Source organism: Puntigrus tetrazona, chromosome 9 (genome assembly GCF_018831695.1).
Source record: "Puntigrus tetrazona isolate hp1 chromosome 9, ASM1883169v1, whole genome shotgun sequence".
Taxonomy (NCBI): Eukaryota; Metazoa; Chordata; class Actinopteri; order Cypriniformes; family Cyprinidae; genus Puntigrus; species Puntigrus tetrazona.
This window is the reverse complement of record NC_056707.1, coordinates 25,513,251-25,537,739: the sequence shown is the minus strand read 5'-3', so window position 1 is coordinate 25,537,739 and position 24,489 is coordinate 25,513,251. Positions and strand designations below refer to the sequence as shown.

Below are 24,489 nucleotides of genomic sequence, written 5' to 3'. Positions count from 1 at the left end.
TATATATATATATATATATATACTTTACTTTTATTTGCTCAAAATGTCTCTGTCTTTCTCAAAAATCACAATGTACAGTATACACTTTGCTTGAAATTCAAAGGAAAACATGCCTCATTTTAATAATAAAATAAACATTTTCCCAAACATCATAAGAACCTAATGCAAAATATGTAAAATAGCAGAAATGCATAACAATTTGATGTCAAATGTAAATACGTGTTTATTAAATAAATATTTCCCAAACTTCTGCAAAAAATCAAATGCAAAATAAAGCGGCTGAAAAAACATGTTAAAATACTAAAAGATCACAATAATCACAATACACTAAATTGTATGCCTTGTTTATGCCTTAAATGCACAAAATACAGTAAAATAGCTGAAATGTGTAATTTGATGTTAACTCAATACAATTCAATTACAGTAAATTAAATACTCCCACCCTTTTCCCAAGTTTTGAACAAATCGGAATATTAATCACAATAAACGTCTTGTGACTGACGCTTAATGACAAATGTGCCTCAATCTAACAAACATTTAGCAAATTATCACGGCTTATCAAATTTAACATTTAAAAAAAATGAAAATGCTGCAGTGAAAACCTGTTAAATGCTTAACGGTAAGTTCCGTGAAATTTACAATGAAAAACTATAACTTGACGTTTTCTAGAATTCCCTACATTGCATTTTATATTTTGTTTAAATGTGATGTTTTTACATTAAAATGCTTAGGGTTGTATGTTTGCTTTGTGATGGGTTTTGGTTCATCATGTGACTTTCTCATCACCACTTGCTTTTGGAGGTTATCACCGTTTCAAAAGGTACAAAACAGATTTCATATATTAACATTGTATCAGTTAATTCAATTTTTCAACTCTAAATTTAAGTTAAAATGGCAAAACCTAAAACGCTGTTACCATATTTTTTACGGTAGAATTCCAGCAACCACAGCTGCCAGTTTTCCACCGTTTTTTTTGTTTCTACGGTGTATTTTGTCTCGAATCTCAGCTGAATAACAAGATTCACATTTGTTAGTGAAGACACACCTTGTGAAACTGGGATCCGGTCACCTTATTATGAGTTATCACATTAACAAGAGTCTCAAAAGCCGCCCAAACGTTCTACAGCGTTCATTATACTAAGAAGGAAGTCAAATCTAGGATCGTTTTACATGAATGCTCCACCCTTAAATTAAAATTATATCATTATTTACTTACGAACGATCTCATGTCGCTCCAAAACTGCGTTTTTTTTTTAAATGTTATTTAAAATCGAGCTACTTTTATGATGCTTTCAACCTTTAAGCTCCTTTTTTTAATAATTCTGCAACCCTAACGGAGAAAGACTAGTTTTCAGGAACAAACACCAAACAGCTATATGCAGAAAATAGATGAACGTGAGCAAAACAGGAAGCAAAGTGATAGCTCTGATGAATCTGGGCCTAAAGGCAGCGTTTACAGGAACGTTGGGAATTTTTAACCTCATCAGTTTTGATTCAAAGATCTGAATCCAAAACAATTCTTGATACACGTCAAAGTTTCCACAACAGCGCATGCATGCATCTTTGGCCTGTATCTTTTGCATAAATTTAGCAAAGCCCGCAAAACATGTCAAACATGAACTATGCATGTTCTGACCCAACAACGGAGTACGTTTTGATGTAACCATAATTATGCATAACACCCTTTTGTCTCCTGGTTTTGTCTAAATGAAGATATTAATTCCAATGCATCACTACAAATAAGCGTTGCTTTTATAATTTCTACAACCCTTGCAAAACAATGCCAAACATAAACTTTATATGAGATCTTATGCAGAAAACAGAAGAGGAAATGCAAAACAGGAAAGCTATTTGATTATTTTTAGGCCCCTCACAGCTGGATCTGATTTTTAAACTGAAAGCATTCTTGATACATTTCAAATTTTAAAGTGAAATTATCTCATACACAAATTGCAAAACATGGCAAATATACAGCAATAGAACATGCATTGTTTTGCATATGCTTTTCAATAACTATAATTATTAAAAAAATACAATTTATGAATAACACTTTCGCTTTTTTTGGCTAAATAAAAAAAAAAATGCCATTTTTGGTGCATCAATATAAAACGTGTTGCTTTTAATAAATCTACAACCCTTTAGAAAATCTGCAAAAACAAACATCAAACATAAGCATTAATTGAGAACTTATACAAAAAAAAAAAAAGAAGAATGAAAGCAAAACAATAAAGCGAATGAATAGTTTTAAGCCCCTTTCAGCTGGATTTGAATTCGAAACAATTCTTGACGCATTTCAAATTTCCAGCAACAGTGTATGCACACGAACCTTTGGCTAGTTAATATATCTCATGCATACATTTTGTAAAGCTTGCAAAACGCGTCCAATATAAAACAGGCCCACGTCTGTTCTGCCCTACCAATTAAACGCTTTTCGGTAACCGCAAATAATGGCGGATTTTACGAGCGAAACCAATTCGGTATTTTCGAGGTTCGAACGAGAATCATTTAAGGCGAGATGAATCAACGAATCGATCTTTCGGAGGGGTATCCTGGATCTCCCCAGCTCTAAAGCTACACTGCTCATGTTTGTCAGTGAGAGGATGAGTATCTGGCAACGCTGTGATCCATATCTGCAGTGCAGTCTCTTCTTCTTCAGAAAGCAGTTGTCAGCATAAAGTGGGTCCACAGGGGCCGGAAGCTCTGACCTAGGAGCGCGGCTGATGGAGAGGACGCTTCGAGAATCTAAAGGAAGCGAATGCGGCACGAGAGGCCGAGGGGTGAGCGCTGAACATTTCTACATCCTAAAGCCTTTCGCTTTGTTCTTAGGCGAGCTTGAGCCTAAAGCCACTCGGTTTATCTCAACGCAGGCGAGTCCTTCTTGTTTTATAGAACTGAACTAGATCTGCACCGCTTGAAGAAGATCAGTCTTTATGGTAAAAACTCGTGCACAAAGAGCCTAACTGCGTTTTATGTCATGGGTTGAATTTGCAATATCCAAAACATCTGCTCCACTACACCGTTTGATCTACAGTTTCACAAGAAAGTCCTATTTCTCACGGGACACATATATGCCTTAAAGGAACAGCTCACCCAAAAATGAAAATTCTGTCATCATTTACTCACTCTCGAGTAGTTCCAGACCTGCATGAATTTCTTTGTTCTTCCAAACACAAAAAAAGTTTGTAACCAGGTTATTTTGGAGCACCATTGACTTCCGCTGTATTTTTTTACCACTGTGGAAATCAATGGTGACCAAAACAGCCTGGTTGCATACAGAAATTCACACAGGTTTGGACCTACCCGAGAGTGAACAAATTTAAATTTTGGGGTGAACCGTTCCTTTAAGAAATCAAAATATTCTCAATATTTCACATTACAGGTAAAACCTTTAAAAAACTATTTTCTCTTCATTGTTGGATATACCTTTTATGCAATTTTAAAGAGGTTTTTTGATGAAAAAAAAAAATACTCTTTTTATTTTACATGATATTCAAATGCTGTGAATATCACAGAAACTCCAATGGACTTGTCACGTTTCCATCCACAAGAACCAAACCGCAACTCTATGAGGAACTGATAATAATAACCATTTCCTGAAAGGATGACCACTAAAAAAAAAAAAAAAGCATAAAATCATCTACTCGACTCATTTTCTCTCATCTTGACAACATTTTTAACTCTATCAGAAGTTTCAACAAAACTGATGCAATGCCAAAACATTATATTTGATACAAGTGATGTAATACAGCACAGCTGCTGTAAAATCTGATTCGAAATAAAGCCTACAGAAGTACTACAGTCAAGGTGCAAACGACAAACTGTTACCGTTGGAAACGGCTTTTATGCATAAGCAATATTTGTTGTTATTTTAAGAAAATTCCTTTGACTTGACCAAAAGCCATAAAGTTTTGCATTTGCATTTTTTTGGTTCTCACGGCTGCAACGAAGACATTTTTTTTAGCGATTGGTTGAGATTTCACGAATCTAGAAATTAGAGTCGGTGTGACTCTGTACTCTATATGACTATTTTGGACGGGTTACTCAAATGTAAAAAACCCAAGCTCAAGCTACAAGAATCGGATAAACGCCACACCGATCTATACCAAACTTGTCTATACAGAACAGCTTAAACCCAAAATGCGAGGCCAAAGGCATTGAAAACCGTCAGGAATTTCCGAACGGGCTGCGGATCTGTTGAGGTCAATGCTTTGCTGGCTTCATTCTCTGAGCTATAAAAGAGTTCTTGTGTGGTAAAGACATCACTTCCGTCCTGTTTGTATGGACACAGATGTTCTGGGCTGCGGAGGTCTTCCTGCTCAAGTGCTCTAGCAGTTCAACTGTGATTATCCCGCTCGCTCTTTTGTGGAAGTAACAAGGAGGAGGAAGCGTTCGGAATCTCTGGTATGCAGCAGTGACACAGTTCACTGGACAAGATCCAGAGAGAGGAAAACTGTCCTCCAGTGTTCCCATCCTGCCTTTTTTTACGCAACTTCTGAGCCGTCGTAAAACTAACAGAAAGTTCATTGTGAAAATGCATTCCATTTGTTTTATATGGTAGCGCACATGATATTATTTCACATGTCACATGGACTCATCGTATTTCTATCAGCAAGGATCTAATCTGAAGGCATAACCTTGTTCAGGAGGTCCATTGAACAATTGGTGTTGGATTAACCTTGAAAGAGTTTTCACTCAGGATTAGCTAGTAAATAAGAACAAAAAAGGCCACATAACACACTCAATTAATTGATGTATTTATACTAGTTCCAGTAATCTTTGGAAACAACTTCTTTTTTTTTTTTTTACAGCCATTAATCTTCCACTTCTGTCTTCGTCTGCAGTCATGAGACCTCACTAATAAATTTAGTCCAATAAAAGCAATACTTGACGCGAGAGATATGTAAAATGCGCATAGCGCGCTATACAGGCATCATTATGACTACGGAAATAAATCGCATGTATGATTCAGTCAAGTTTCTAAAGAAAAGAACATGTAACATGACTTGGCTCAGAGCGGGGGGGAGTAATCTGAGAAACCAGTTTTGCTCTGCTTTATGCAATTTATATGCAAATACAAGATTTTCATTTAAAAGTAAAGGACTCCGTATCGAGTTCAACACTCATAATAGCATATTAACGTTGTTTGTACTTCATACGAGGCGTAGAAGTCAAATTAAATATTGAGAATAGTGCCATGCGTTTGTTTAGATTAATATTATTTTATATTATGCTGTCACTGAGCATTGTTGTTTACATCTCTTACTTTGACTCACATTTACCAGAACAACTCACCCCAAAATTATCATATTATTACACTCATTTCTAACCTCCATTGACGTTATTTTCTTTCTTCCGTGTTAAAATAGTTTATATGATTTATGCGCAAAATATAGCGTTTTCGATAGCTAAAATTTTCTACCATTTGTCATTTTTGGTGTTTTTTTTTTTTTAGGAGTGAAAAAAATATAAAACACTATCCATTTACATGATCGTGGGAAACAGGAGCTTGGATATTCTCCTGCCATCTATCACGAAAGAAAGAAAATCATACAGGTTTAGATGGACGTCAGGGTGAGTAAGTGGCGACTGCCTTTAATTTTAGCCTGTGCTATCGCTTTAATTCCCACACAGGAGCAGAGACAGCAGAGAAAATGGCCAAAATTGGCAGGTGCTGAAAACCACAGACCTGAGCTCCATGAAATCCAGTAGTGCTGAACAAAATATCATTTCATTAAAAGGTCTACGCAACAAAGACAGCATTTATGGGTCAGGACAGAGTCAATGTCCTATTGAAATGGCTTGGGAACCCTTTGGCTGCTCTTTCTGCTATTGTCTAACGCAGCTGCGTAAAGTCGTGAACACAAGACTGCATAAATAAGACAAGATTGAGTTTAAAAAGGCAGCGGTGGATTATTAAAGGTCAAAAGCTGCACTAAATCTGCCTTGATATGGATTCCTCCAACACTGCTGATACTAAACATTTAACGGGGCGATAAAGGACTCCATCAGTGGTGCGTTTTGTCTTCTGAAAGTCTTGTGGTTTCACACTGTTCAACAAGCAAGCCATACCATGCATTTTAATCCATGATTAAGTTACATCCCAACGGTTTCGAAAAGCCGTATTTGCAACGCCTTTTTAAATGTCAAAAGAAAAAATAGAATTCTGGGTTTACGTGACATAACGAACATTCCATTCCAAGTCTTTTGAACGTTCTCGTAACGTTCTGAAACGAGCGGTAACATTTAAAGAACACAACTACAACGTTTCGGGAACATTAATAAAGACCAGCCACCTTTGAACAAACGTTCTATTCGTGGTGCTGAAGGACGTTTCTTCGTAACTTTGAGAGAACCTTGCCAGAACGTTTCCTTTTTGCTAGGATCAAAGTTTGGTTGACTTTGATCAAGTTTCGATGCACTTCTAACGCTGCCTCGAAAAACTTTAACGCAAGAATGCAGTGACAAGCACGTCCTGTCACTTTTTAGCTTGCATTTCTCCATTCACGCCACGCTAATCACATTCGCTCACGCTAATGTGCACATAACGAGCTAAAGAGGGATGATTTACTTGTTAGTGTCACGGTGAAAAATGAGTAATTAAAACGCTTCCGAAATACTGGTTTTGCTTTATTAGTGTACTCATTTTTACTGTATTATTGTAGTTTGAGCATTTTTGTAAACCGTATAAAGAGCTCGAGTTAAACTTGGGAACGACTCGGTTTTGATAAACAGCACGTTAATGATGATTGAGCAACGATGATTTCCCTTCATCTTTCCGGAGATCACATTCCCATCCCGTTTCTTTTCTGAGAAGTCACTGCCTCCTTGGCCTCGGAGAAAACGCCCCTGATTTCTATTTTAGAAGAAAATAAACTCGTCATCCTGCAAAGCACAATGAACGCTATTAGTCAAGTGTTCTGAGAGGATACGCTGGAAAACGGCACAGTTAGTCACGTTGCCGGTCAAGCGGGAAGTCCTTGAAGCGTGCTAATCTCTTTAAACGCTCACAGGATGAATAGTTTAACAGCATCACATTTGGACATCCCAAACTGCACTTCATGAGATTATTTTGCTTAATTTTTCCGTACCAGAATGAGAGCCGGGCCCCGTTTCGGTTTATTTATTTACATACGCTCAGCATTGAACAACGTTGCGCTTTCCAAGAAACGGCAAGGCTGTTTTTCGTCTTCAGGACAGGCCTCAAAAACAAAACGAGACAGCTCATCCGATCTCTGCATTGGAGGAACGGCCGTGCAAACAGGAAATGAGGCGCAAACATGGCCTGCGAGCGGACAAAGAAGATCTTTGAGGACGAGAAGCCAGTGTTTCCCCTCGAAGGTCCTCTGCCCCGACCGAAACCCACACATTCCCAGAGTGGAACGGGCTTTTCTTAGGAGCTCAAAGCCTGTTTGTATCTCACATCTGTTTGACTATTCAGCTCTGCGGGGAGAGACGGGCTTCTTATCAGAGCACCGCAGACCTAGTCAGCCCATCATATCCGTGCTGGAAATACGCTGAACTTCCAGTAGCCGCCCTCGCCCTGTGAGAGATGCTGCTCTGTTGTTACACGGCCTATGAATATATGCATAATCCTCTTGAGTGACAACCAAACCCTTCCTCTTCCCCTTCCTCTTCTATCAAGAAGACAATCTCTTAGCGTGCTGCTGATAAATCAAATTTCATCATACGCCGACGAGTTAGAAGCGCGCCGTTCGCAGCACGCGGCTCATCAAGGCTTTCGCCGACGCTTCGGGTCGAAACAGTGACACCATCTAATCCCATCCTGATGCGCTGATATGACAAGGTCACCTAAAGCCGTCTAAACCAACCTCGGAAGTCACCTGTAAAAGAGCGAATCGCGTGGAAACACCAGCAGGTCGTATCCGACCCCAAAATACTCCTACTTTGCAATTCCTATTTATTTTCCTATGTTAATGTTGTAATGCATTATTGTGGGAAATGTCCTTTAAATTAGTTACAACAAATGCTAGCATGACATATAAATGTCATTGCTTTTTGGTATTAAAGTAATGAGAATTTGAGAGGGAAATGTGCGTTAATTGTCATGGAAAATTGTTCATTTTCTCTACTATGACTTTGGGTTGTACGCTTACAGGTTTCACCCAAAACGCTTTAAAACCAAACATATAACCACGAGGGTCACGATTACAATCAAATGATGATTTTTACCCGTTTACAATTATGCGACATCATTTATAACATACGGGTGAATCTCGCGCGTCCTTGTCTTTTGAACTTTATGCAAAATCTAAAAATAAAATTACGCTGGTTTTTACACGTTCGCAATTACGTAACGTTCTCATTATTTGGCAGGAATTTGCAAAAATCGTCCAGGCAGCTGAATTAATTTCCACCGAATGCAAATGCGCCAAATAATCTTGCATGTTCTCGACATTAACATTTATGATTCGCTGCAAGCAGAGCCTGAAAATAACGTGAACGCTATTTTCACAAACTTGTTTGCGCATTCTCATTAAAATGTTCTTCGTGCAAAATCTAAAATTAGAATGAAATAAGACTTGGACGCGTTCGAGTGTCCAAAAGATAGCATTACAGCGCACACAATTAAAGTCGAATATGATTTTCACCTGGTCATGATTAGGCAAAAATCACCAATTCGCTAAAATAAGGTCTCCAGCGACCGATGGAGGGCTACGTTTCCAGCGAATGTTTCTGCAGGTATTGCACGCGAAATGCACGCACGGGGGGAGATTAGAGAAGGCTTTAATGAAGAGTGTCATATGAGAGGGTGCATTAATTCAGCGCTCTGACTTTTGACCATTACAGCACGGTAAAGTAGATTAACCACTGAAACCGAACACTCTATCAGAAGAACAGACAGGCAGGGCTCTGAATGCATATTCCCATCAGAGGAAAATGCAGTGACGTGCGTGAGACACGTAAAAACTTGATCAAATAGAGGCCTATTTTTAAACTGGTGGGACGGGTTTGATCGGGAGGGGGAGAAAGGTGCGATAAAATTGTGAATGAGAGCCGGTGCCATAACACAATAAAATGAAGCGCTAGCACAACAAAAACACACCCATTGGAGGCGAGCATTTGATTGGAAGACACCCGATGACAGCTATTCTTTATGGATTAGTTTCATGGAAGTGCTGCTTTTGGACACAAGTAGTCTTTCCTTCGCCAGTCGTCGCTGGAGCACACCATTGACTGTTATTAACGCAAGAAAGTGCGAATGATAGTTTCCGTTAGCGCGAATCGCTCTGAATTGTGACTTTAAAAGCCCGCTCCGGACAACAAATAAACACGAGGGCCACGGTTAACATCAAAGAGGATCTTACCTGTTTGCGGTTGTGCGACGCCCTCACCGTGTGGCCGGAATTTGCAAAAATCATCCTCGACGAGCGAATATCCACCGACGGATGAATTAATTTCTACCGAACGTTTCTATCTGGTACGCTCTCGTGTATCCGGCGGGGGTAAAGTTGTATCTGCGGCTCTATAAACCATAGAGACCGAGCAGCCCCGTCACAGAGTCTCCCTTTGACGTCTCTTTAAGACCGGATGGTTGCGGGGGAGAAATAATAGGTGTTGCAGGAGGGTGAGCGGCATATATCCCACGGACGCTCGCTGTAGTCGGCTTGCCCAGCCCGTCTGTTTCGCTCAGTTCATTGATCTGCGGTGACTTCTCCACAGAACTACACCTCCCACTATGGGAGAAACCACTTCGCTCTGTTTAGAGGGGGGGACTCGCATGTAAACAACACTCCGAAACGCCACAAAACGGAGACTTCGCTCAAATACCGGTGCACGCACCGCGATAGGCACGGATGCACGCATTTACGCGCGCTGCGTAATGTGCACAACGCACGGGTTTTTAAGCGAGAGGATATTACATTTCACCGACTCCCCTTTGGCTGCTCTTGGTTTCCTTTGGCCTGCATACTTCACATTCCTGAGTGAGGCCATCAGGTTTTGTGGTTTTACAATTTCATATGTGCTACACGGAATGATTTAACACTGCGTTCAGAACGAGAAGCCAAAGCGGAGTGTTAATGGCGGAAAAGAAAAAAAAAAAAGCATCAGATGTGTTTCAGAAAAACAGCCATTTATAGCTATTCGGTGTTATCTAAGTGCAGGAAGAGCTGGTATGTAAACTGACTCTCCTCGACGGCAGGAAGATCTGGCTGTGTGTAATTCGTGAAAAACACGCTCGGGTTAACCTTGCAAAAAGAAGGAAGAAACCAGAAATTATATTTTGCATGAGTTAAATGAAGCTTACTGTAGGACCATTAAAGCTTTTTTGCATTGTGGCAGAATTTTCATGACAATTAGACGCAGATGACCTTAGGAGCGCTTTACTTTTTTGCACTTATTTTGAAATAAAGTGATTTTTATTAAATCATATTTAGTTACAAATATTTATATTGCACTACATTTAATCAAATATATAGTTATGTATGTGTGGGTAAATTATAAAAAAAGATTAAAATCATATTTAATTATTATTGTTATTACTATTAAAAGAAAAATACGTACAACTGAAAAATATAAAAAAATATATATATATATGAAAATTATATATTTTTATAAAATTATATATATATATATATATATATATATATATTTAATTTTCATATATTATAAAACATATATATATTTATATATTTTAAAAGTTGAATGTTTTAATAAAACTAAAAATATATATATATATATATATATATATATATATATATATATATATATATATATATATATATATATATACACACACACACACACACAATTTTCAGTTTTATTAAAACATTACAACATTCAACTTTTTAAAAAATATAAATCATATATTTATTAACCCTTATTATAATTCTTATACATACTTATTATTCTACTATCTATCGTCCTCAACATAAAAAAAAAAAAGTTTACAAATGCAAAGTTGACATTAAATGTTCACAGCATAAAAATGGTTGTGTTTTTAAATATAAAATTGTTCCCACGCCTAGAAGCTGATTTTCACTAGTACTGATATCAAGACTTATTCGAATAATTAAAAGCAGAGATTTAACACACACCAGAAACCACGTCTAAATGATGACATTAGCGATCAAAAAGAAGTCTGGGAACGATGTAATGACTAAAACATGTCGCACAAATTCAAACCCTATTATATAAATATATTATGCGGGATACTTCCAGCTATGCTTAATCTGTAAAATCATCAATCAACGTCATACGGTACGCTAATGAAGAAGCAACATGAATGATAAACACTTGATGCTTCTTCTTCGCTGTCTGCCGCTACTCATCTATTTATACACGAATAGAAAGAAAAATGTCATTTTCTAAACGTAAGCAGCGCATGTTGTGTTTCTCCGTCGCTCTTGCTCTGTCTCTAAGGCTGTGATGAATGTAAGGCACGTCCTCACACCTAAACACTGCATTTCCTGTTGTCTTCTTAAATAACTTCCCCTGAGCTCATCAGTTTTCGATTTCACTCGGCTCTTTTGAATATAAATTTGATCTTAAGCGCACCGAAAACACCTTGTGGTATCAATAATCCCACAGCTCTGGCCGACCGTGCTTAGACAGCACTTTTTTACGTCTCATAGTTAGGATGTAAATAGGTCATTTACAATCCCGCGGAGAGCGGGAGCGAGATCTTTGCCCTTGGATCCCATGCTTTTTCCTGTTTGTGACCGAAAAAAAATTCAGGCTGGAAAACATCTGCTATTCGGGACAGAGCAAACATGAGTGAGTCAACACCAGCCGCAGATCAGAGGAGAAACAAAGCAGTTGGGCATCAAAGGTTTGGCTCGGTTACACGCAAAATAGCTTCTGTTAAAGCTACAACAGAAATAGACCGGCTCTCGGAATAAACGCCGCCAAAAAAGATAAAATAATGACTAAATATTTCAAATGCAGGTTACTGTAGTCAATTGATGCATTTGGGACAACAAAAGCAACAGTGTTTTTTTTTAATTTACGTAATACTTGCACAAGAAAGGATGCAAAAAATTGACAGTATAGACTTTAAAATGTCATTAATTTCAAATGATGTTCTTTTGAACTTTCTATTTAATCAAAGAAAACTTAAAAAAATACTTCTTGGTTTCTTGGCTTCAGCAAAATAGATTATATATCATTATATGATTTCTGAGTAATGATGCTAATTTTTGCATTGCAAAATAAATTACTTTTTTAAATGTTAAAATATAAAATATATTTTTAATGTTTCACAATCTTACAACATTTTTTTTTTAATCAAATAAGGTGCGATTTTTATTGTAATAATATTATAATACATAATATATAGTGCATAATATATCAATAAATATTGTAGTATTTATTGTGTTCGGCGACCTTGACCTTTAGCTTAAGCATCGGACATTTTCAAAGTGGTACGGACGCTGCTTTAAAATGTTACATAAGCAAAGAGGTGGTATAATGTGGTTTTCTGCCCTCAAAGGACACTCAGGGTCATGACGGTCACCTGCTGGCACCTTTTGCTCTGCCTGTACATGTTTGTGTGAATGACGGCAGCGTGTCAGCAGGCAAAAGAGGTAGCAGAAAGAGCTTACTCCGGTAAAGCAGAGGGTCAGAGCGCGAAATTAAATGAGAAGGCAACAAAAGAGAGCGCAAAGAGGCTCTCTCGGTCCCAAACGGCACTCCTTTTCATTTGCGAGCGCTATGAGCCAGATCGGACTTCACAGATGACTATTACCTAAAATGTAGAGGACTGTGAGAGGGAGCTATTTGGAACGGGACCAAAGTCTAGCGCGATCGTTCCCAAAAGACAGAAAGTGAGAGCGAGCTCACGTAAAGCCTGGAGACGTTTAGAAACGTATATTAGTCCACGTATCGTTTATTAGTCCACGTACCGTTTATTAGTCCACGTACCGTATATTAGTCCACGGATCGTATATTAGTCCACGTACCGTTTATTAGTCCACGCATCGTGATATTAGTCCACGGATCGTATATTAGTTCACGCATCGTATATTAGTCCACGCATCGCTTATTAGTCCACGATCGTGATATTAGTCCACGATCGTTTATTAGTCCACGCATCGCTTATTAGTCCACGCATCGCTTATTAGTCCACGTATCGTATATTAGTCCACGCATCAGATATTAGTTCCACGCATCGTATATTAGTCCACGCATCGCTTATTAGTCCACGGATCGTATATTAGTCCACGATCGCTTATTAGTCCACGCATCGCTTATTAGTCCACGCATCGTATATTAGTCCCGCATCGTTTATTAGTCCACGCATCGTATATTAGTCCACGCATCAGATATTAGTCCACGCATCGCTTATTAGTCCACGCATCGTATATTAGTCCACGCATCGTATATTAGTCCACGCATCGTATATTAGTCCACGCATCGTATATTAGTCCACGCATCGTTTATTAGTCCACGCACCGCTTATTAGTCCATATATTGTATATTAGTCCACGATCGTTTATTAGTCCACGTGACCGCTTATTAGTCCACGTCGTATATTAGTCCACGTGATCGTATATTAGTCCACAATGATCGTATATTAGTCCACGGATCGTATATTAGTCCACGCATCGTATATTAGTCGTATATTAGTCCACGCATCGCTTATTAGTCCACGCATCGATATTAGTCCACGATCGTTTATTAGTCCAGTCCGATCGCTTATTAGTCCACGCATCGCTTATTAGTCCACGCATCGTATATTAGTCCACGCATCGCTTATTAGTCCACGCATCGTATATTAGATGCGTATATTAGTTCACGCATCGATATTAGTCCACGCATCGCTTATTAGTCCACGCATCGTATATTAGTCCACGCATCGATATTAGTCCGCATGATCGTTCATTAGTCCACGCATCGTATATTAGTTAGTCCATATATCGTATATTAGTCCACGCATCGCTCATTATTAGTCCACGCATCGCTTATTAGTCCACGTGCATCGCTTATTAGTTTTATTAGTCCACGATCGTGATATTAGTCCACGGATCGATATTAGTCCACGGATCGTATATTAGTCCACGGATCGTATATTAGTCCACGTACCGTTTATTAGTCCACGTACCGTTTATTAGTCCACGTACCGTTTATTACTCACAAGTCAGACTTTGTTTCTTGCAATTTTGAAAGGCGAAAAGACTTTTGAGATCTAAACATGCTAATCGCAAGATATCCGATTTTTCTTGCAATACCAAGTTTTACGTTTTTCCCAGAATCGCAAGAAAAACAAATCTGCTCAAATGCTGCAGTGACATATTTACTTAAATTCCGTGGCGGGCTTCCATAGCGATAACACGGTTACATTTTGCGGCGATACGAACAATCGCGCAGCTGATATTTGCTCCGTGGTATACATCTTGCTTCGCTCGCGCGTGAAGCAGGACATGCTTCTAAAGCGCCCGTACAAATATTTACCCATGCAATATATGAATTCGGTCATTCTTGTTGACGCTGCGCGATAAACAGGAGACCGCACCAGTTAAGGACCGCCGGTTTATGATAGCAAGGATGTTTAACAGAATCTAGAGGAGCTTTAAACCCGCGGGAAAGCAGCCCACAAATCAGTCGCAAAGTAGCCCTGCTTGACATGGTACAGCTGTCCACGCTGAATGTGCAGAGAAAACAAATGAAGAGGAAAGCGTTCGCCTCCCCCACAGGCGACTATACATCACACTCCGACCTGCCAACATGTGAGCACACATGCATGCGCGTAAATCCACGCTCTCTCTCTCTCTGTACTGTAGTTACGGGTCCCCACGAACACCTTTGACTGCTTTTGAACTCCAGTGCAACTCTGAAAGCGAGCGTGCAACCCGCCCGGACCACATTCTCGACATTCTCCCTGCCTTCCACCGTAATGGAGAAACATTTCAGCCCGTGACTTCCTATCTAGTTCGGTCTCGGTACATTTGCTCTGTATAAATAAGACGTCGCAATCTGCGAGCTGTCCGACGTACCTCCCTGCCTCTGCCGTCTGGCTCGAAGCGAGGGCCCCATCTTCTCGGCGGGGGCCACATTGCGGTTCGTCAACGGCGGCGGCTCTCGGGTTTGTCGCTCGCGCACTACGACAGCAGCGTGTTTACATGTGTGCGTCTGTCGCACAGGAAGACGCCTCTTTCGCGCGGATAGTCCCGTGATAGCAAAAGAGAGAGAGAGAGAGAGTTTGGGTGAGAGCAAAAGAGAGAGAGAGTTTGGATGCGAGCAAGGCTGCTGGGAACGCAACGCTAGCTTACTACTTACTGAACGGTACTCAAAAAAAGTGCGTTACGCAATGCTTAAATGTTTCCGTCTCATCACGGTAGCCTTTTTTTGTATAGAAAATGCCTTTAGGTTTATGCATTTTAATTCAAAGAGACTTTTATTGCACTTAAAAGGAGCGGTTTTGCACAAATTATGACGTTTACTCACGCCCCTATTTTCATTTTTAATTAAAAACTTTGTTTTTGAGGTACACGGTTTTATCAGTTCTCTGGAAAACACTTGACTTTTCCCAGTCCGGGCCAATACCGAGTCATGAAATTTGATGGTAAAATTCTGGCTGTATTTACTTCCAGTTCATTCACATCACATTAGTAATTAGTAATGTTAGTAAAGTAAGTAGTCCAATTAAGTACACCAGAAGATTATAATGCTCAGAATTTATGTGCAATTTTGTTTCGCATTTGTCATAAGACGTCACGCTGAGGCATATAATCATCAGACATGATTATAATAGGAGCGATCTAGTTTCGTCCAAACGCGCAGCGTGCATTCGGTTTAGACGTGGATGTTGTGCGTGTTAGGTTGTGTGATGTTGTCTAAACTGAATTGGAATGGGGCTTTGGGATCGATTCAGTAAAAACACCCCAAAAACTCAAGGCTGTGATGTGATTTGTGTATTTGCGTGACGCAAAACAGCATACCCACACGTGTAATTTTAAAATGATTACTACACGAGACGGTACATCTGAAGATTAAATGACGACTAGAAGATGAAGGGGTTTTTTTGCATCGAAACCCGATAATCGCAGCATTAATATTACCGCATTTCTGTGAAATATTCCTATGTAAACAAAAAGTGTGTGTGTGTGTGTGTATATATATATATATATATATATATATATATATATATATATATATATATATATATATATATATATATATATATATATATATATATACACACACATTTAAATATTTTCAAAATATACTGTGTGCGTGCATTTTACATTATGAATATATACAATGCACAAACATGCTTTACTTGTACACATACTTGCATTTTGAATGCGATGATTCGTTATTCATCATCTGTATATAGATTAATATATTTCTATATTTCTATGCATGTACACAAACACACACACATAAAAAAGATAATGGGCCAATTAAAATTTATTAAACACTTATTACTTGAAAAATATATTGCACAAACATTTGGCATCACAAAACACTTAAATAAATAAAAAATAAATTAAATAACCAAGACCGGCCCGTAAACTCTGACCAAATGACCCTCACGCGATCACACGACATTTTACAGTAAAGCTTCAGAGCCATCTCTCTTTACCTTTAATGCTCTGTAATGCTGCGTCGCCCGTCTTCGTCATTCCCACGCGCACATGCTATAAAACCGTCCAGTTCCCCGAAACCCCCGCAGAAGCGTCTTCTGCTAGAGCGCAAACTCAAACGCCGTCGCATTTCACTTCATACCGTCATCCGACAGTCCTCAAATAGCCTCTTTCCACAGCGACCCTATTTTTAACCCCCGCCGCTCTCCGCATATTTACTTACACGTTTACCGAATTGCCCGTTTACGCGAACCAACAAAGCGGGGTCTATTAATACCAGACGGGTCCGCGTGGCTCTCATTGACCTTGTCAGTTAAGCTGAAGGGCTTTTCCAGCTCTCCGCCTGTGTTTGCGAGACGGGCCCTTGGCAGAGCGCTTCGGTATTATTGTGAGCTGCTCCCTCATTTTCCTCATGTCAAAAAGTTCCCAGAACGACTATCGTAGGAGAACAATTGGAATTCTTTCAGCTCGGCGCACACATAATGAGGCCGCCGCGGCGCTGGTTAATAGTGTACATTCCTCTGCCAGGCAACTCTTCAGACTTCATTGTAAACATTGTATAGGGCTTTTTAAGGCCCTTCACAATGGCTTTGTTTGCAGGCCCCCGTGTGTAATGTCCAGTGGCGGTTAACGTGCCGAAACCCACCCCTCGATCACAGGCTCGTTTTGACACGGCCGGCCCACCTACGTGGATGAAAAACCCGGTGCTTTTTAATTGCTATTCACAGAAACGATGGCGATAACGCAACGGCACGTCTCTCTTGACTCGAATAAAAACTGTTACAGCTCGGTTGTTTCTCGAAGAGCTATATATATACCGATATACTCTCAAGAAAATGCACGGCACAAAAATACATTCGGATGAACTTGCTGACGGAAAAAAAAAAAAAAAAGGAATGATGTTTTGCATAAAGGAAATTGAGTCTATTTTACTGCTATTTTTAGCACATTATTTTCATTACAATTACAGTATTCAGCAAAAATTCCCCCACATTTCTGCCATAATGCAACTGGATGTACACTTAATTCATTTTTGCATTTCCATTTGTACTATTGATGAAAACAGTTTGCACACATTTTGCATGCTACGGCACTTGCCAGATTATATTTAATTTTTCATACTTTTATAAATCCTCACGCACTAACATTTGTTCATGTACAATAAACTGAATGCAATGCAACCTAAAAACGACAACATATGGCTGTTACACAATAACTTTTATTTAATCGGCGTAAAGTAAATACTGCTACACGCATTACAGTAAGCATAATTTGTAGGAAATGTGCTTAAAATAATAATAAGGCTCTCAAACATCCCATTTTCTATAAACAAAATATAATAATGTGAAATATGATGGGAAGATTTTGCCCCTTTTGACACTTCAGTTAATTAGATTTCCATCTGCATGTACTAATCTAAACCAATATTCACTTGCATTTGCTAAATGACAGTAAAACTGAATTCAATGTCATCTAAAAAATCTATTTTACATAAACAAAACTACAAAAATACATTACGATGGTAACATGTTTTTGTAATGTAATACACTACTGTAATGCACTTTATTTAAATCAGCACAAAATAAATAAATATGCACAACAATAACGTCGTAAATAAGTGTTTTTCAACAGGTTTTGAGAGATTGATCACAATCAAATCTGCTCAAATTCATTGCATATGACGTGTTTGTGGCTTAAGCCGTACGTTACGCTGTAAACAGTTTAGCGGAGCGCCATATAAACGCGTTCTACCTCTCTGCCTCTCAAATAAAGACAAAAGCTGTCGGCTTCCAGCCTTGAAAGAAATCAAGCTGCTGTAATAATAAAAAAAGGCCGTTCCTCCCTTCCCTGTCAAAGCTTATCTTACAAAAGCATCTCAACTTGTTTCCGAGCTCCTACAAGGGCATGTGCCCAAAAATAGCAAAACAGTCGACAAACAATAAAAAGACACTGGAAACTTTCTGAACCAGAAATGAAATGCTAATTACAAAAATAAGAGATGATGGAAGAAGATGCACGCCGTGGACTAAAAATGTGCTCTATTTATTCTGGCCACTTCACTGTGGAGTTTATGGAGCGTTTATGGACTCTTTCCTGTATGGCTGGAAGTATATTGCAGTGTTTGGTTTGGGACACTTTTGTATATACTGCAGGCCCCACATAAAGTCAACATGCTTTACAACAATGCAAAGCTTTGCAGCATCTCCTGTGAAACCCTCATCTTCCTTAAGTCTTGACTGATTGAGAGAGATTATTTATATATATATATATATATATATATATATATATATATTTTATTTTTTTATTATTATTATATTTTTTATTTTTATATATATATATATATACATATATATATATATATATATATATACATATATATATATATATACATATATATATATACATATATATATATATATATACATATATATATATATATATATATATATATATATATATATATATATATATATATATATATATATATATATATATATATATATATGTATATGTATATATGTATATATATATATATATATACATATATATATATATATATACATATATATATATATATACATATATATATATATATATATATATATATATATACATATATATACATATATACATATACATATATATACATATATATATATACATATATATATATATATATATATACATATATATATATATATATACATACATATATATATATATATATACATATATATATATATATATATATATATACATATATATATATATATATATATATATACATATATATATATATATATATATATACATATATATATATATATATATATATACATACATATATATATATATATATACATATATATATATATATATATATACATATATACATATATATATATATATATATACATATATATATATATATACATATATACATATATATATATATATATATATATATATATATATATATATATATATATATATATATATATATATATATATATATATATATATATATATATATATATATATATATATATATATATATATATATATATATATATATATATATATATATATATATATATATATATATATATATATATATACATATATATATATATATATATATATATATATATATATATATATATATATATATATATATATATATATATATATATATATATATATATATATATATATATATATATATATATATATATATATATATATATATATATATATATATATATATATATATATATATAATAAAAAAATAAACCTATTTACTTCACGATTCATCAGTCCATATTACGGTAAAACATAAATATTTAAAATTTAAATGGAAAAACATTTATCTGGGCAAAATCTATATTAAAATGTAATTTGCTACGCCTACTAAATCAACATTTTTATTTTTGAATGACATCATTAATGGATAAAAACCGCGATTGTTATTTATAAACGCTAAAAAGTGAACATTACAGGTTGTTTGTAGAGCTGCACAATATGTCCAAAATTTGTGATTATATCAAAATGGCTTTAAAACATTGTAAATTAATATTAATCGTCATCATCATCACAACCATTATAATTTTTAATAACAGTAACTATTATCAGTATTATCTTTTTATAATAATTGTTCATTATTATAATAATTATTAATAAACAATTATATTGTTGTTATTATCTAAACATTTATTTTTTAATTTATTATTACTATTAAATATAATAAAACTAAAAAAAAAAAAAAACTAAATAAAACAATGAAAAATAATGCAATGCATTTTAGCACTGATGTACGATTACAATTTAAGACCATCTTCAAACATCAAACCATCACTTTTTTTGACATTTGTAAAAAAAAGAAATCCACTTTTTAATATCCAGTAAATTCTCTACAAACAAACAATCGATCAACGTTTCCCTCGGAAGAGACGGCCTGACGCATCGACTTTGATAAGAGTGAAATATGAGGCCTTGCAGCACAAAAGCGTGAAAAAAAAACGTTAAAAATCTGATACTCATCTGATGCTGGCAGTATTCTGTCAGCAGAACTTTCGTCCGCATCCATATTAATGAGGCCATCCAGTCAGATCACACAAGCATGCGGCAACTGAGACGTGCAAAGTTTTGATTGGCAAACACGTGCAGCATTTAAGACTCCATTTCCTTAAAAATCAATACTTTCATACAGCTCTGTGATGCGTGGCGTGTTTAGAGGGAACTGGATCTTTTGATAAATGCAACCCGGTTGGCATCACATCTACAGTCAGGCGGTATAATGGATGCGCTCCACCCATAGAGTGCCTCGGCATTGATCATCCGTGATCTCTCTGATAAACGGCGGCTATCTTCCTCTCTGCCATCCATCTTTCACGTCCGTCGTTTAACGCAGCTGAAATCGAGCAGCGTGCAAACCTCAATGTCCTATTTAGCACGTTAAAAATATGTAAAACGCACAGGTTGAGCAATACGTTTCTCAACCAAAGGTGCTGATGGAGCGTGGTGTAAATGAGGAAACGTATTCAAAGCTATGCATAATATTCGAAAACATGATTTGGCCATGCATGGGTTTTTTTGGGGGGGGCTGGATGCACCAGGAATGTCAAAATTGCAAAAACAATGCTCAAGAAAAACAAGACCAATATTTCACCATTTAAGCTAAGCCCAATGCCTGAACCTTAGTGACTTGAACTGAAGCCGGTGTAAAAAAAAAGTTTCGGTTTCGACAACATCTAACAATAGCCCTGTCAATGGACTCAAACATTTTCAGTTTTGTTTTTCTATCCGAGACAGAGGCGCCTGTCAAAAAAAAAAAGTATTTGTTTAATAAGCAATATTAATTCAGCAATCAATATATCAATCATTTCATGTCACAGCTTATCTGATTAACCGTGATTAAATTGAAATAGCTATAACATATCAGCTTGCTTTGACATATCCATGTGCCAAAAAGCATACCAGTCATACTAAGGACACTAAGTGTAGGTTTTTTTTTTTTTGTATTTGTACAATATAGGCGTTACTATCGGTCAACCACGAGACTTGCCTCCTAACAGTTAAACTATGATTATTTTGAACGACTTGTATTAAAATGTGGATGACCCAGCGTGCTAAAAGAACAAGTTCACGGGAGAGCCTAGCTAGTGCACACTATGCAGTTCACTCAGATTGACTCGAGCCAGCGCGCGATGTCATCTCACAGGAATTCACCGGCCGAGAAAACAAACAAAACACTCGATAACGCCAAAAAAAACGACGTCCTCGACGAGTTTAAACCAGCACGGCGAGTAAAGCGGCGACGATTGGCTTACATCTGTATCAGACCGTTTGTATCTGGTTAAAAAAAACGTTTAAAATGTCCGCCCGAAAATCCCCTCAAGCGCGCCGCCGAAAACTTACAGCAGCGCCGTGTCGCCGCGCTATCAAGCGACTCCCTGAAAACATCGCGCAGCGTTGAATAAAACGCGACACGTCGTGAGGTAAAACTGCTTTCCGTACCTTGGCTTGCAGGTAAGGGGGGTAATAGTAGGTATACTGGGGGTACATCTGCCTCCACACCTTGCCCATGAAGATTAGCGGTAAACGTAGTCGCGGATGTCACTTCTGTCAAACCAGAAAAGCCCGGAGAAAAACCGACACCGACCGTCGACGTCCACGCGCAGGGGCTGGAGAGGAGAGGTGGGCGGTGAGCTGCAGCGGAGCGGGGCGGCCACCCTCCGGTGCACGCAAACTCCGCTCGAAAAGTCTGCTGCGCCGACTAACAAACAGCAGCCCGGCGCTGTGCATGTAAAAGGATGGGTAAAAACTTGTCAGAGTGTGTGCTGCAGTGTTTTTAATCTTGCAGTGATTTATGTGGTTTTCAAGAACGATGCACAAACGGTCTAGCCCTATTGAGGGGTCGTTTCGTAAATTACGCGTCAAATAACTATTATAGTTCCGGTCCTTGCTTCTGATTGGTTGAGCCGTGCTCGGAGCTGTCGTAAAATACTCAACAAACATACACCTTTGTTTTCGTCTGTGGGTTGCTCGGCAACCGCTGTGTTCCAAACGCAGACGTTAATGAGGGACTACATTGTTTGGCGGAATAATGTGCTTTATTAATATCATCGCGCTTTATTTGCTCTGGAAACCTCACTATGCGTACCGTTTTATAAAAGTAGCAAACCCCGTGAAGCCGTGGTTGCGACAATGCTCTGCAGCTGTTGTAAAATCACTGTAAACCACGGCTTCGCGGGGGTTATTGCTTTATTTTGAAGCTTGTCGATATTACGACCTCGTCCGTTTTGATTATTAGCCAAACGTGACCCTGGAGCATATACTGTTCGTTAAAGGGATTCATGCATCATCTGAAAGCTGATTAAACAAGCATTGATGTATGGTTTGTTAGGGTTATATTTGTCGGAGTTTAGGCGTATTTGAAAATGTGCAATCTGAGGATGCAAAAAAATCTAAATATTGTCTTTAAAGTTAAAGCGATGCATATCACTAAGTAAAAATTAAGTTTTCATATATTTGTACGTTTTCATACTGAATGTATACAAAAAAATCCCCAAGTAAGCTGTCTAAGAAATGCCTTTATTTATGCCAGACAAATGACAAGGAACAAATTTTATATAAATATATAAATATATATATATATATATATATATATATATATATATATATATATATATATATATATATATAATGTGTGTGTATATATTTATTTATATATATATATATATATATATATATATATATATATAAAATGTGTACATGTATGTATGTATATATATATATATATATATATATATATATATATATATATATATATATATATATATATATATATAATATGTGTATGTATATATATTTATATATATATATATATATATATAATATATATATATATATATATATATATATATATAAAATGTGTATGTGTGTGTGTATATATATATATATATGTGTGTATATATATATATATGTGTATATATATATATATATATTATTTAATAGTTAATAGCTCCTCTGCTGCAAGTTCATATGCTCCAGAGCATCTCCAGCGGTATTTTTGTCAGCATCTTTATTAAACACTAACATTATTTGGCATCAAATCGCTGTTTTATCAAGACAGACCACATTTTAGCGACACGGCTGCTTTTGAATGCCGGTGAATGAGACTCTGCTCAAACAGCGGGTTAAACGCAGCTTTCGCAACGCTTCTGCAGGCCCCTAGTTTGGAGCCCGGCCAGACGCTCACGTGAGTGATGCTTCCTGTTCGGCTTCGGGGAGACAGGAAGCATCACGCGTTTCTGAGCGGCCCGCGAAGAAGAGCTGGACCAGAGTCTGCTGTAAAAAAAAGAGAGAAAGACAGGCGAAAAAGATGACTAAAGCTACAGTCATATAATCTGCCGCATTATGCTGAAATTGAACGTTTCCCTTTCCTAGTTTACATGTGGCCATTGTCTTAATTGCCTTGCGAGTCGTCTCAGACGGCTCTCCCACGAACTCGTCTGATGCAAGAAACGAGAGCTTATTGCTTACTACATTTCTGCAAACTTCTGGTTATCTGATATGCATGAAATGAGTGGCTCCTGGCCCGTGGCTCTCGCTATGGCATGCGTGTAAGACGCGTCGTCATCCCGCGAGGCGTGGGAAGGGGCCTCTTCGGGTCACCTTGCGATTGGTATTATTTTTTTATTTTTTTGTTCCCGTCCTGCTGCTGTTCCTCTGCCCTGATGCCAGCTTCCAGATGGAGCGCGTGACGCGGTCGTTCATCATAGAAATACTCGCCGTTAAGAAAAGAACGCACTCATGCTCGCATGCAAAGAGATGTTCATTTGCTTTAAGGTTGTTTTATTTGCTATTTCTGAATGAAACCGGACATCTAACAAGAAAAAGACCATGGAAGCGTATTTCGGCCACTGAATAAAAAATGAAA

At 37.3% G+C, this 24,489-nt stretch overlaps 1 protein-coding gene across 3 annotated transcripts in view; it reads right to left on the bottom strand.

Moving 5' to 3' along the window:
• Positions 1-22,550, bottom strand: part of LOC122351249 (RNA-binding motif, single-stranded-interacting protein 1-like) — a 22,983-nt gene extending 433 nt beyond the window's left edge. The window contains exon 1 of one of the 3 annotated variants that reach the window (XM_043248177.1): positions 22,065-22,550. In XM_043248177.1, the coding sequence (XP_043104112.1) occupies positions 22,065-22,133 (69 nt within the window). In that variant the 5' untranslated portion in view covers positions 22,134-22,550. Of the gene's footprint in view, positions 1-9,326; positions 10,356-14,954; positions 15,428-22,064 lie in introns of those variants that run through there. The other 2 variants (XM_043248179.1, XM_043248180.1) reach the window with 2 other exon arrangements.
• Positions 22,551-24,489: the final 1,939 nt, after the last annotated feature.